The sequence below is a fragment of the Rattus norvegicus genome, chromosome 11, assembly GCF_036323735.1.
Source record: "Rattus norvegicus strain BN/NHsdMcwi chromosome 11, GRCr8, whole genome shotgun sequence".
In the NCBI taxonomy this organism is placed as follows: domain Eukaryota; kingdom Metazoa; phylum Chordata; class Mammalia; order Rodentia; family Muridae; genus Rattus; species Rattus norvegicus.
Window position 1 is genome coordinate 96431742 of NC_086029.1, and position 13287 is coordinate 96445028.

The 13287-nt window shown below is 47.4% G+C and overlaps 1 protein-coding gene across 5 annotated transcripts; it reads right to left on the reverse strand.

Annotated features, from left to right (window-relative positions):
* Nucleotides 1–282: 282 nt before the first annotated feature.
* Nucleotides 283–11025, reverse strand: Dgcr6 (DiGeorge syndrome critical region gene 6). 5 transcript variants are annotated; one of them, XM_006248609.5, is made up of 5 exons: nucleotides 5206–11025; nucleotides 4961–5121; nucleotides 2088–2188; nucleotides 1350–1499; nucleotides 283–741 (listed from the first exon to the last, which is right to left on the reverse strand). In XM_006248609.5, the coding sequence occupies exons 1-5, from the start codon at nucleotides 5313–5315 to the stop codon at nucleotides 658–660; spliced, it is 606 nt and encodes a 201-aa protein (XP_006248671.1). In that variant the 5' UTR covers nucleotides 5316–11025; the 3' UTR covers nucleotides 283–657. The 5 variants fall into 5 exon arrangements, with proteins under 5 accessions (XP_006248671.1, NP_001100550.1, XP_063126529.1 ...); NM_001107080.2 differs by having other exon boundaries at nucleotides 1350–1490; nucleotides 5206–5328; XM_063270459.1 differs by having other exon boundaries at nucleotides 283–1813; nucleotides 5206–5388.
* Between the last annotated feature and the right edge of the window lie 2262 nt (nucleotides 11026–13287).

Sequence of the window (13287 nt, forward strand, 5' to 3'; positions counted from 1 at the left end):
GCTCTGCATGACTGCAGGCAGCACACAGGTACTGAGGCCCAGCTCCCTTCCGGCCCCTCTGTGCCCTTCACTCCAGTAACTAAAGTCTTAGCTGGGTCTGTGGCATGTGTCCTGCCAAGCCCTTCAGTTTCATACAGCAGTTTGGAGTCTGTACTAATTAGGGACCTGACAATGCAAGTACTAAGGGGTTGGGGTATCCTGGAAGGTATATGGTAGCTGTCACTCTGCTGGCTCCAACATGGCCAGAGCCACTGAAAGGATGCTAGGTAGCACAGACACAAACCACGTCCTGGGTTCTTTATTTTTCTAGGCCATACTGGGCTTGGGTTTTGTAGCTTCTTCCACCGAGGGTGGGGGCTGTCAAGGGAGGTGCTACACAGGAACAAGGCAAAGCCCAAGCCTGGAGGGATATGCCCAGAGGGACCCACATTCCCACTCAGCATTCAGTCATGGGGCCTTCTCATGACACCATTCCTATTGCTTGGACCTTCCCCTCCAAATCTGATCAGTGGGTGGCAGCGGGCATAGCCAGGGTCTAGTCAGCTCCTCAGAGAGATCAGGCCTGTTGGCAGCCGGACAGTCAGTAGCCCCCACACAGACAAGGCTGTGGTGCCAGCCATCCTAGGCAACAGAGGACAGCGAGGACCGCCCACTTGGTCACAGAGCCGGCTTTCCCATTTGGCAGCCCCTCTGTTGCAGCTTCCTGATGAGTTCCAGTAAGTTCATCTGCAGCGTCAGCTCCTGGGATGTAACAAAGGCCCCCATGAGGACCAGCATGACACCTCATGCCCTTCTGCCTTGACTAAGACAGATGTGAGGGCCAAGATGGCAGGGAATGAGGCTAAGGGGGCGGTTTTCCTGTGGATGCTGGCCATGGCAGAAGGGAGAATCTGGGTCTTTGTGCCTGCTCGGGCCAGCAGTCTCTGACTGACTTAGAGTGGAATAGGAGGCATGTTGGAGAAACCTCTGCAAGGGTACTACCTTGGTGGGTGGGTACTACCCCAGGGCTAGCATGCTCACCTTCCTGTGGGCATGGGGACTAGACTCTGCTCTTCACAGGGTCTTTCACCTAAACTATCACTAACTGTAGGCTTCACTAGGAACCAATGTGCTAAGACTCCAGATGGATTTGTTGTATTGACATATGCCCATAATCCCTGCACTTAGAAACTGAGGCAGGAGAACCTCAAGTTTAAGGCCATAGCTGAACTTGTCTCAAAAATAAATCAAGCAAAATATTACCCCCAACCTATTACCCCCAACCAAAAGGAAAGAAAACACAAGTTCCAGAGAGAACCCCCTCAGGGACCAAGGACACAGGTTGTGGCAGGGCTGGTTGAGGTGCTGACCTGAGGATTAGTGGTCACATAGAAACCAGCTACCCCTGCCTTCTCCAGTGTGCTCTGCTGGTCAGCAACCTTCCGGTCCAGCTCCAGGACAATCTTTCGGTCCATTGCCTGCTGCTCCTCCCGGATCCGGTGTTCCAAGGCCTGCCAGGGCTTGAGTGAGGATGGCTTCTGCTAGGGCTTCCGCCCAGGGATGCCTTAGACACAAGCTCCCACCTGCTACTTCCTCCTGGCTGCCCTGCCCACCACAGTAGTTCTGGGTACAGGGTATCCTTGCTCATAGCTCAGCAGAGGGGCTCCATAAGACTCCCCAACAGACCCAGCTGGAAATCCTTTTGAGACCTGTCATTCAACCCTTGGAGCCACCGCCCTCACCCCCAACACCAGCTTGTTGATTTCCTGGGGTTCCCTGGTAAGATAAGCCTCTTCCTGACTGGTCTCGTCATCCCAACATTGTGCTTCATCACCTGAGACAAAAGGGACAGTGTCCTGACTCAGTGACTGTATACGAAGCTCTAGTCCACAGAGATGCTTGGTTGACAGGACAGGGGAGTGACAGATGGACCGTGGCTCTCCTTCTAGCTAGGGCACACCTCAGTCGCCATGGGGAAAAGTCATGAGCTAGAACTCACCAGATCTCTGGCACCCATTAGCTCAGCTTCTGAGCCACCCTCAGCCCCACCACCAAGCCAGCTAGTACCCATGAGGAGTCAGGCCCAGATATCCCGTCCCAACTCCTACCTCTAGCTCACGCTGCTGGGCTGCCTGGAGCACTGGCAAGTTGTGGGGCCGGCAGGACTGCTGGGCTTCCAGATGCTTTTGCCTCAGAGTCTGTCTGAGCACTGGGAGGGAGGGAGGGAGAGCAAGAGCAGGCGTTGGGAAGACGGGCAGCTGGGCAAGAAGAGGTCTAGTTCAAGGGTCTCTAAGGAAGCCCTTCCCAGACAGCTGTGGGTTGTTTTAGACTCTAGAGGACTGCTCTCGGCCAGCACCTTCCTTTGCCTCCAGTGCTGACAGGGCTGTGTATGTTAGGCAGGTACAGCAAAGATCAGAGCTCAGTACACCCAGGTCAGGGACAGGAGGCAGGCAGGTGGCCTGAGGCAGGTGGTCTTTGGGACCAGGTGGCCCAGTTCTAGCTGTGCTGTCTTGGACATCTTCCATAGGACATCACGCAGGGACTCTGGGTAAATACTGAAGTATTCAAGAGCCAACAGCCTATAAAAGGAGGAAGAGGGCTCTGTCTGCCATCAGTGCAGTGTGTCAAATCGAGCTTGCTACTACCCTGTGGGTAAGCAGAGCAGCCCCTACTCGGTCAGCAACCAGGAGGTGAAGGGGTACACAGGCCCATAGTGTGAGCCTAGAGGGCTCGGCTCTGGGAAGTCCTTACCGTCTGCCAGCAAGCAAAGTACTGGTCCCTGGTAAACTGCTACACACATGCACACACACAGACCGTCTGCCCTAATGGGCAGAGAGAGACAGGGGCACAGGATGAGGAGTCACTAGCACAAAATGGGGCACACCACACCCATCAGAGCAGGAGTGTGGCTGGCCGGCTCTGACAAAGCCTAAGCAAGGTGGCACATGCCAGACATCACCTTCTGGATCTGGCTGAAGGCAGCAGCAGTGCTCACTGCCAGGTGTACCCGCCTAGTCCAAGCCTTCTGAAGGACAACTAGCAAAGTCTTGAAGCAGGTACCAAGAACACCCCACCCAAAAGGGCTCTATAGGATAATGGCCAGCTCCATAGTGACGTCAGGGGAAGAAGCAGCAGCAGTCGGAGTGAACACCTTTCCTTCCTGGTGACGGAAGGAAGTTCTGGAAGAATGACGGGTGTAACAGGAGCCAGCAAAGCCTCCTCCTGCTTACTGGAAAGAACGAGCAAAGTGGGGCCTGGCCAGACTTGGAATCCCACCACTAGAGAGGCTGAGACAGGAGGACAGCCAGCTCTACACAACACAGAGGGTCAGCCTTGGAAAACCAAACGAGAAAAGAGTGAACTGAGCCATGTACTTTAGACTTGTGAACGAGAGACACCACATACCTCCACAAAAACATTAAAATGAGTAAAGAAAAGCACAGCCCCTCAAACATTTGGTGAAGAAATAAAGATCTTGGAAAACAAGGGACTTCTCAACCATTCTGAGGCCAGCATTACCTTCACCCCCACAAAAAAAAATTTACAAGAAAACTACAGACTGCCATATATATCAGAAATAAAGCAAAACCCCTAAAATTTTCCTGAACTGAGTCCAACAGACAAGGATGGGACATGACTCAGTAGGATGAGTATGAATCCCAAGTGCCCATGTCAAAAGCTGAGCACAGCAGTGTGCAGAGACAGGTTGATCCCTCATGGCTCACTGGCCAGCCAGCCGCATGACTTAAATCAAAAAATAAAGTGGAGAGAAATACAGGAAGATACCCTGGGCTGTGCTGGCTGGTTTTATGTCAACTTGACACAACCTGAAGTCATCTGAGAAGAGGGAACCTCAAGTAAGAGAAGGCCTCTATAAGATTGAGCTGTAGGTAAACCTGTGGGGTGTTTAAAGTGTCTGATGGGAGAGGGCCCTGCCCATTGTTGGGTGGTGTCATTCCTGGGCTGGTGGTCCTAGGTTCTATAAGAAAACAGGCTGAACAAGCCATGGGGAGCGATCCTCTAAGCAGCACCATGGGCTCTGCATCAACTCCTGTCTCTGGGTTCCTGCCCTGACTTCCTTCAATGATGATGCGTTATGGAAGTGTAAACCAATTAAACCCTTTCCTCAAGCTGCTTTTAGCCATGGTGTTTGATCACAGCAGTAGTAGCCCTACCTAGGACACCTACCTCTGGCCTCCACAAGCATGAACACACAGGTGTCCACATACATGTGCACACATTCACATGTACACTACACATACAACTAAACCACATACGTAAAAGAACAATGTGTCAAGACCATACAGGATACATTCCCAGAATACGATTCATTTCTGGAATTTAGAAATCAGTGTCTCACGGGAGTTAACAGAAAAACCACCTGATCATCTCCACGGGAACTGGAAAAGATTTCAACAAAATCCAACATCTACTTCTAATGGGGGAAATCCTGGCAGTACACAGGCATTGCCAGAAAGGCAGAGCATGTTTTTGCCTGTAAATGTAGCTCAATAAAGAAAACTTGCAGGTGAGAGGCCCTAGGTTCAGTCCTCAGTATCAAAATCCAAAGCAAGAAAAAAAAAAAAAAAGCTCAAAAAACTATAGTGTTGTATTAGTGGTGAGCACGGGGGCATCGTCACACTATTCTTTCCTAGAGTCAAGCTTGAACAAATAAAATGGGAAGGAAATCTGATGGAACAAAATGGTAGATGCCTAGTATAATTTATAGGCGGAGGTGATCAAGTCTGATACTCAAATGGGAAGGTGCTGGAATAACGGGTTATCTAACCGGTAACACAGAGCTGTCAATAGACCTACAAGCAACGAGGTCCATCATATATAGGAGGCTGAGGACACTCTAAGGAATGCTAGTAAGAAGTTTCTGGACGTCAGACTAAAAGGGCAAGTATGGCTATGCACCCCATAACCCGAGGATCCTGCGGCTAGGGACGCCCTAGAAAGGTCCCACGGCCCCCTGCACCTCTGTGTTCGTTCTGCAGCCGCAGTCGTTGGTTGTAGAGGCTCTTCTCGGTGAGGTGCTGGATCTCCAGAAGCCCCTGTACGATCTCAAACACCGTTCCGTCGAGCAGCGCCAGGGCTAAGTCGCTGAGCGTGGTGTAGGACAGGCGCTGCTGAAAAGAGCTGTGGGCAGACCACCGAGTTGACAGCCGGGTGAGCGCGGCCCCGGACCCAGCCCCGGTCCTCCCGCCGCCCGTCGCCGCGCACCTGGGCAGTTCCTTGACCAGGCTCTGTAGCGCTGACAGCAGCTGGTAGTGCCGCTCCTGCTGCCGGGCCCGGTCCGCCGCCTCGTCCCCGGCGCCCGCATAGCGGTCCATAGCGCGGCCCCCCGCCGCCCCTCGAGTCTGTCTCTTAGTGTGTCCCGCCCCCTTACGTCATTCTCCAGCGCGGATGACGCATGCGCCCCGCCTCTCCGGTCAGTCTCAGTCTGGCTCGGCAGGGTGCGTCACGCACATTCAGGCGCGTCCCACCCCTCCAGGGAGACTTAGTAAACGCTCTTTGTCCTCGGAAAAAGAAGCTGGGGTTCGCTGGGCTCCCAGGTGGAGCTGACCTTGGAGGTACGCGTCCGAGGCTCTGCATCCTGGTGTTTTAAAGAAGCCAATCAGGCCTGCTTGCGCTTAGTGCGCGCAGACTGAGGCCACTGGAGCCTGAATGCCTGCAAGCGGGTTGTACTCCACCCAGGGTGACCTCAGGAGAACGGTATAGGGGAGATCCAACTTCTCATTAGGGTTCTTAGTCTCATTAATAAAAGAATTTAGGACAATTTTATTAGAGTTAAAAATACCCCAACTCCACAAGGAAACCATCAACTGCCTGGACGTGGAGAATAGACGAGAAAAGGGTCTAGCAAAGTTGAACTAATACTGTCTCACCAGTCCTTTTCCCACTGAGCCAGCACCTGGCAATGTCAACGTTCATAATTTAGCTTGCAGCGTGAATAAGAGAAACGACACCTTCCTACACCAGATTTTGGGGTTTTTTTTTGTTTGTTTGTTTGTTTGTTTTTTGTATTCTGCTTCTGAAGGGTTTGTGCTTCTAGAATTACATCCCTGAATCCTTTTTCCTTTTATTACTATTTTTTAATATAACTCTGTTGAGGCATTCTGGTTACTTTCTTTTTGTCTTCCCTTTTGCCACCATAAGCTCTGAAGTAGTGAATTCAGATCTGGATAACATAAATTACAGTGAACAAACCTTGTGAAGTTTGAATGCAAATGCAACCCACAACACCCCATAGCCTCAGATATTTGGAAACTTAGTCCCCAGTTGGTGGAATTATTCAGGAAGAATTAAGAGGTGTGGCATTGGGGGTTGGGGATTTAGCTCAGTGGTAGAGTGCTTGCCTAGGAAGCGCAAGGCCCTGGGTTCGGGCCCCAGCTCCGAAAAAAAGAACCCCCCCCCCAAAAAAAAGAGATGTGGCTTTGTTGAAGAACGAGTGTTACTGAGGGCTGGTTTTGAGATTTTAAAACCCGCACTGTCCATATATTCTCTCTCTCTCCCTCTCTTTGTGTCTTGTCTGTCTGACTGTCTGTCTCTGTCTCTTGTCTCGTCACTACCACCACTACCTCATGCTTATGGATTAAGATGTAAGCTATCAGCTACTGCCCCAGGGCCATGCCTGCCTGGCTGGTGCCATATCTACCCTGCTGCAATGGTCCTGGAGTAGTCACCTTTTGAAGCTATAAGACCCCGATAAACCCTTCCTTGTTCATGGTGTCCGCACAGCAATAGAAAAGCCATGGAAACACCTGTACATGGAGGAGTAATTTGCATGAATAAATATACTCCAAAGTAACTGTAATTTAATGTTGACAGTATACCGAATTATGGTGAATCATTTTAATCATACATTTAAAAGTCACGGTCTGCAGCTGGGAATGTAGCTTAGTTAGTAGAACGTGGCCTAGCATTCAAGATGCAGTGGGGCTCTATGTGCAGTGCATGCCTGGAATCCCAGTACTCAGGAATAGCAGGCATCATCAGATGCTCAGGGTCATCTCTGGCTGTGTAGTGATTCAGGCTGGCCTGAGATGCATAGACTCTGGCTCTAGAAGAAGGTCATTAGAGGTTCACGTAGTCAATTCTGGATATTGGAGTGTTAGCACTTCTTGAATGTCTTTTTTAAACACACTGATTGTACTGGCTAGTTTTGTGTGTCAACTTGACACAAGCTGGAGTTATCACAGAAAAGGAGCCTCAGTTGTGGAAATGCCTCCATGAGACCCAGCTGTAAGGCATTTTCTCAACTAGTGGTCAAGGTGGGAGGACCCAGCCCATTGTGGGGGGTGCCATCCCTGTGTTCTATAAGAGAGCAAGCTGAACAAGCCAGGGGAAGCAAGCCAGTAACTAACATCCCTCCATGGCCTCTGCATCAGCTCCTGCTTCCTGACCTGCTTGAGTTCCAGTCCTGACTTCCTTTGGTGATGAACAGCAATGTGGAAGTGTAAGCTGAATAAACCCTTTCCTCCCCAACCTGCTTCTTGGTCATGATGTTTGTGCAGGAATAGAAACCCTGAGTAAGACACTGATTAAGACACTAACAGGAGGGCTGGAGAGATGGCTCAGCGGTTAAGAGCACTGACTGCTCTTCCAGAGGTCCTGAGTTCAAATCCCAGCAACCACATGGTGGCTCACAACCATCTATAATGAGATCTGATGCCTTCCTCTGGTGTGTTTGAAGACAGTGACTTATATATAATTAATAAATAAATCTTTTTAAAAAAAAAGACACTAACAGAACCCAAACAGAGAGAGATGCCCGAGACACACAGTGTGTACCCTACAATGTCCCATGACAGCTGAGAGCCAAGTCACCTTGCTCCCTAGGCCACATATTTCAGCTTATGACGGCTGAGAAGGATGAAGACTTACTCTTAACATGGTACCATGCCACCTGTAACATCACATGACAGCTAATGCCTCTACCATATCATGTCACTAAGTCATGTAAATGTCATCCAACAGCTGGGAGAAGGGGTGGAGGCTGTCGTATCACATAACGATTCCCCACAGCGACCCAGAGGGGGTCAGAGCACCGGGCATATATGGTGCCTTAAGGTGGTCAGGAACGGAGGCCAGAGTCAATGGTTTTACCCTGTTGCTTAGTTTCACAGTGCAGAGATGGCATGCAGACAGTGAGCCACAGTCTGCCACAGGGATGATGTGACATCATCTGTGATAATGTAATGCCAGGGCTGCAATCTGTCCCTATGGGAATAAGGATGTGTTTATTCTCGGCTTTTATACCATGGAGGCAGCAAGCATGTCAGGTCTGGGTCTTCATCCTACATAACACAAAGTCATGTACAATATGAGCTGGGATACAGGCCTGAATGCATTGTATCACTGTGTGTATGTGTATATATGTATGTGTGTGTATATATGTGTGTATATATATATGTGTGTGTATGTGTGTATGTGCATGTATATATGTGTGTATGTGTGTATATATTTGTGTGTATGTGTGTATACATGTATGTTTTTATGTGTGTATGTGTGTATATATGTGTGTGTATATATGTGTGTATGTGTGTGTATATGTGTATGTATGCATGTATATATAAGTGTATATATGTGTATGTGTGTATGTGTGTATATGTGTGTATATACATGTGTGTATACATGTATGTTTTTATGTGTGTATATATGTGTGTATGTGTGTATATGTGTCTGTATGCATGTATATATAAGTGTATATATGTGTATGTGTGTATGTGTGTATATACATGTATGTGTGTATACATGTATGTTTTTATGTATGTGTGTATATGTGTGTATGTGTGTATGTGTGTATGTATGCATGTATATATAAGTGTATATATGTGTATGTGTGTATGTGTGTATATACATGTATGTATGTGTGTATACATGTATGTATGTGTGTGTATTATGTATGCCATGTATCAGCTGAGAAGAGAGGCGTCAGTTACATGTCACTGTAGCACATGGTACTACATGACAACTGGGAGAAGGTTCTAATTGTCTTGTACCATGTCACATAAGATATTTGGCATCGAAGGCATGCATTTTTGTCATTTTGCATCACTACATAATACATCTAATACCTAATGTTTATCTAATAATCATAAGACCCCACAGAGAGAACCAGACCTTGATTCTTAATGTCACAATGTTACTGAGGATGTCATGTAACATCAAAAACCACAAACGTCAGCTTCATTGTGTCGCTGTGGAATATACTAAACCCTGCAGTGACTTAAAGAGGGAACACGCATCTTATCATGTCTGTGCATCGCGATATGTATCACGCAGTATATGGGAAAGGGTACAGTCACCACTCATCTTAAGCTGTGTTGTCATGTGACAGCAAGGCAGGTGCATTATGACACTGAAAAGTAGGGCAGCTGCTAATGGGAATGCGGAGGCTGAAGGCACACCTGGTCGCTGTACATTATGAAATACCATACAGCAGCCAAAGGTGGTGAAAATGCAAGTTGCGCTGCTTACGTTGTCTACATAAGACGAGTCTGTACTCATCAGAGTTCCTGAAGGAGCAAATGCAGGTTAAATCTATGAACCATTGTGTTCAGCAGCATACAGTGTGTGTAGGACATTGGTCATGTGTGTGTGCATGTATGTTTATACATATACATATAAATATGTACATGCACATATAAATATAGTCTGTTTAAGTACATGATTGACTGAGATTGAAGCATTGTGCTTAGAAAGATAGGGTCCCAGTACTGCGTTATCCATCCATCTATCTATCTATCTATCTATCTATCTATCTATCTATCTATCTATCTATCTATGCATTATGAGACAGGGCCTCTGTGTATGGCCCTGGCTGCCCTGGAACTCACTCTGTAGTCCAGGCTGGCCTCAGACTCCTTGGGCCTCCCAAATACCCTGTTTAGCAGCATTAGCCACATTAGTAGGGGAGCCTCTCACATCCCCGTGAATCATTATGTTAGCATTGTCCTTCTGACACTGTCTATCCATACAGTCTCATCTTTGTGTTTATTAAGGGGCAGATTTCTGAATGACTTTATGTTGCACTTTCTCTATGAAGCCAGCCTCACAGAAGGTGGTGTGAGTACTGAAGTCTTCATGCACAAGACTGCCCAAGTGGAACGCTGACTCCAGGTGTGCTGCATTCACAAATTTCCCACCGTGAGCACCGCTACACTTAGCTGACTTAGGTGCTGTTGTTATCCCAGAGGAGCACTGTATTTAGCTACCTGTGGTGCACATAATACATACTTTGGGGGATGTGCTCTAACTCTCTTTAACAGCTTGGTGTGTGAACAACAAAGCATATTATCATCTCTGAGAAAGACTTTTCTGAGCATTGTACGCTGGATGTAACATTTTGTTCAATGACAGTTGTTTTAAATGCTATCTACCAGACGTATGTGTATGAGTGACAGAATCCCACGGTTTCCAGTAGACGATAACACAAGTGCTCAGTGTATAGCACCAGCTTTTCACCTGGTCAGAGGCTGCTGAGTGGGCAGCTTGTGATCTGGAAGGCATAGGGTGATGTATTTAAAGAGGGAAAAGCCCTGCCAACCGAGAATGCTATCTACAACAAAGTCCTTCATTATACTAGAGATGAAATTAAAACATTACCAGTTGGAGATGCAGCTCTTGCCTACTGTCTTAGACACTGTTGCTGTGAAGACACAACGACCAGGGCTACTCTTATAAAAGAAAGCATTTAACCAGCGGGGGCCTGCTTACGCTTTGATCTGTTATCCTTGTGGCGAGAGCGCAGAGGCAGGTAGGCAGACACTGAACAGTAGCTGAGAGCTACATGTTGATCTGTAGACAGAGAGAGAGACAGAGAGAGACAGAAAGACATAGGCAGACAGAGAGAGGATATATGGAGAGATAGAGACAGAGAGAGACAGAGAGGATATATGGAGGGAGAGAGAGACAGAGAGACAGAGACAGAGACAGAGACAGACAGAAAGGATATATGGAGGGAGAGAGGAAGAGAGAGAGACAGAGAGACAGAGACAGACAGAAAGGATATATGGAGGGAGAAAGGAAGAGAGAGAGACAAAGAGAGACAGAGAGACAAAGAGAGCACCTAGGACTGACATGGGTGCTTTTGAAACCTCAGAGCTCACTCAAGTGCGACACTTATTCCAACAAGGCCACACCTCCTAATCCTCCTATTTCTTTCAGACCCTTTCCCTGGTGGCTAAGCATTCATATATATGAGCCTATGGGGGCCATTCTCATTCAAACCACAGTACCTACTATGCATAAGGTTCTAGGTTCAGTCATTAGAACCGAAAAAAAAACCCCTAAATTCAAAAAACAAAAGGAAACTAGGATATCCCCAGCTAAGCAAAAGCTGGAGACGTTTGCTCCCATTAAACAGAACGGACGAGAAATGCTGCAGGCACAGCACAGACCAACCGTGGATAAAGGGGATAAACGTAAAACTCAAGGTGCAGATTCGGCACACACACCTCAGAGTAGCTAAATCTCTAATTGGACTGTTTAACTAGAGGGCAGCCATGTCTGGTCCTGAAACCCAGCCACTACCCAGGGCCAGTGAAATCATGGATGTAGGAGGGGAATCCACAGTCACTTTACTAAACCAGCACAATCTAACTAAACTATAAGTAATTGTCCTTATACCCACAGATAAGAGTAGTCCCCATCCTGAATCAAGGAAATTCCCCATTGCAGTAGATGGAGAACACTATAGAACACTACACCCAACCACAACACAGAGTTGTGGAACCCAGCCCCAGGCGTAACAACAATTAATGAAAAAGTAGGTCATGAAAAAAAAATTGTTCAAGAGAGGGTTTCTCTGTGTAGCTCCGTGGCTGTCCTGGAACTCATTCTGTAGACCAGGCTGGCCTCCGGTTCAGAGATATGCTTGGATCTGTCTCTTGAGTGCTGGGATTAAAGGTGCATGCCACTAGTTCTGATTTTTTGATGGTGCCTGTGCTGCCACAGAACCGAGAACCGGGTGTAGGCATAGGGGATTTAACAAAAGACACAGACTCAGGTCATTCGTGCTAAGAGAATGCAAAAGCGTTACTGACGTTCACAGTATATATATCCCAAGTCCACTAGGTGGAAGCACAGTGGAAAAACAAGTTTACCCCCTCAGGAAAAAAACAAGAACAAAAAGCAGGAACTGACTTGATGGTGTTACCGCCAGGTGTTACTGCCCATCGGCCAAACAGCAAGGCCAGATGTTCCTTTCATATAAGTCTGATCATGACGCTGAATAAATATTTTTTTTCTTTTCTTTTTTCTCGGAGCTGGGGATTGAACCCAGGGCCTTGAGCTTGCTAGGCAAGCGCTCTACCGCTGAGCTAAAATTCCCAAACCCATATCTTTAAAAAAAAAAAAAAAGAACAAAGGCTTCCACATGCATCAGCAAGGCTCAGCAGGGGCAAACACTGAGGGGGCCCAGGAGGGTCCGACAGCTTTTTTTTTTTTTAATCAGAAAGTGTTTAATTAATTGATGAGAGAAAGCTGGTCCAAGAACGTCAGGCAGATTCTGCGGAGTGAGAATTAGAAGCGAGGGGCTCCTTCTGGGGCCACTTGCTTCTAGGTGGGAATCTGACTTTGGGCCTGGACTCAGGAAATAGGCTGAACATTTACATTAGAGTTAAGGCAACGTTCAGAGCAGGCTCAGCTGAAGCATGTGTGTCCTTTTGTCCTGATCAACCCGATTAGCCCCAGAAAGGTGTTTACAGGACCTGATTATCACCTTGCTTGTTCCTCTACTCAGAACTGACCTTTTCATTGTGCCTGTAGTTAAAGTGATATAAAAGCAGATTGGAAAATAAAACATCGGTTTCAGCCTCAGAACTGGCTGGAGTCATGTTAAATGTTTTCTAATTGTCTTTTTTCTTTTCAATCCTCACTCCTGCCCCAGAGAACCTGTTGACTGTTGACTGCTGGCTTGGTCAGGAAAGGATGGAGGAAATAATGTAATTATAATCTTAAAAAATAAAATAATTAAAATATTTTTAGTCAGGGCTCTGTCCTAGAACTTTCTATGTAGACCAGGCTGGCTTTGAACTCACAGAGATCCACCTACCTCTGCCTCCCAAGTACTGGAATTAAGGGTGTGTGCCTCTGCTCCACCAAGTCAGTCAATAGAAGTGTTAAAGAGTTCTTCAAGTTTTGATGTTTACTAAGACGGCACTGCAGCGTCAGCTTCCTGACGTGAACACAGCTACAGAGGGAAAGCTTTCGGAGTAATTTGATTCGCAACTCCAGTTCTCATTCTTCCACAGGTATTGAAAGACAAAAGGCACAAAGGTAAGTTCACATCTATATTAA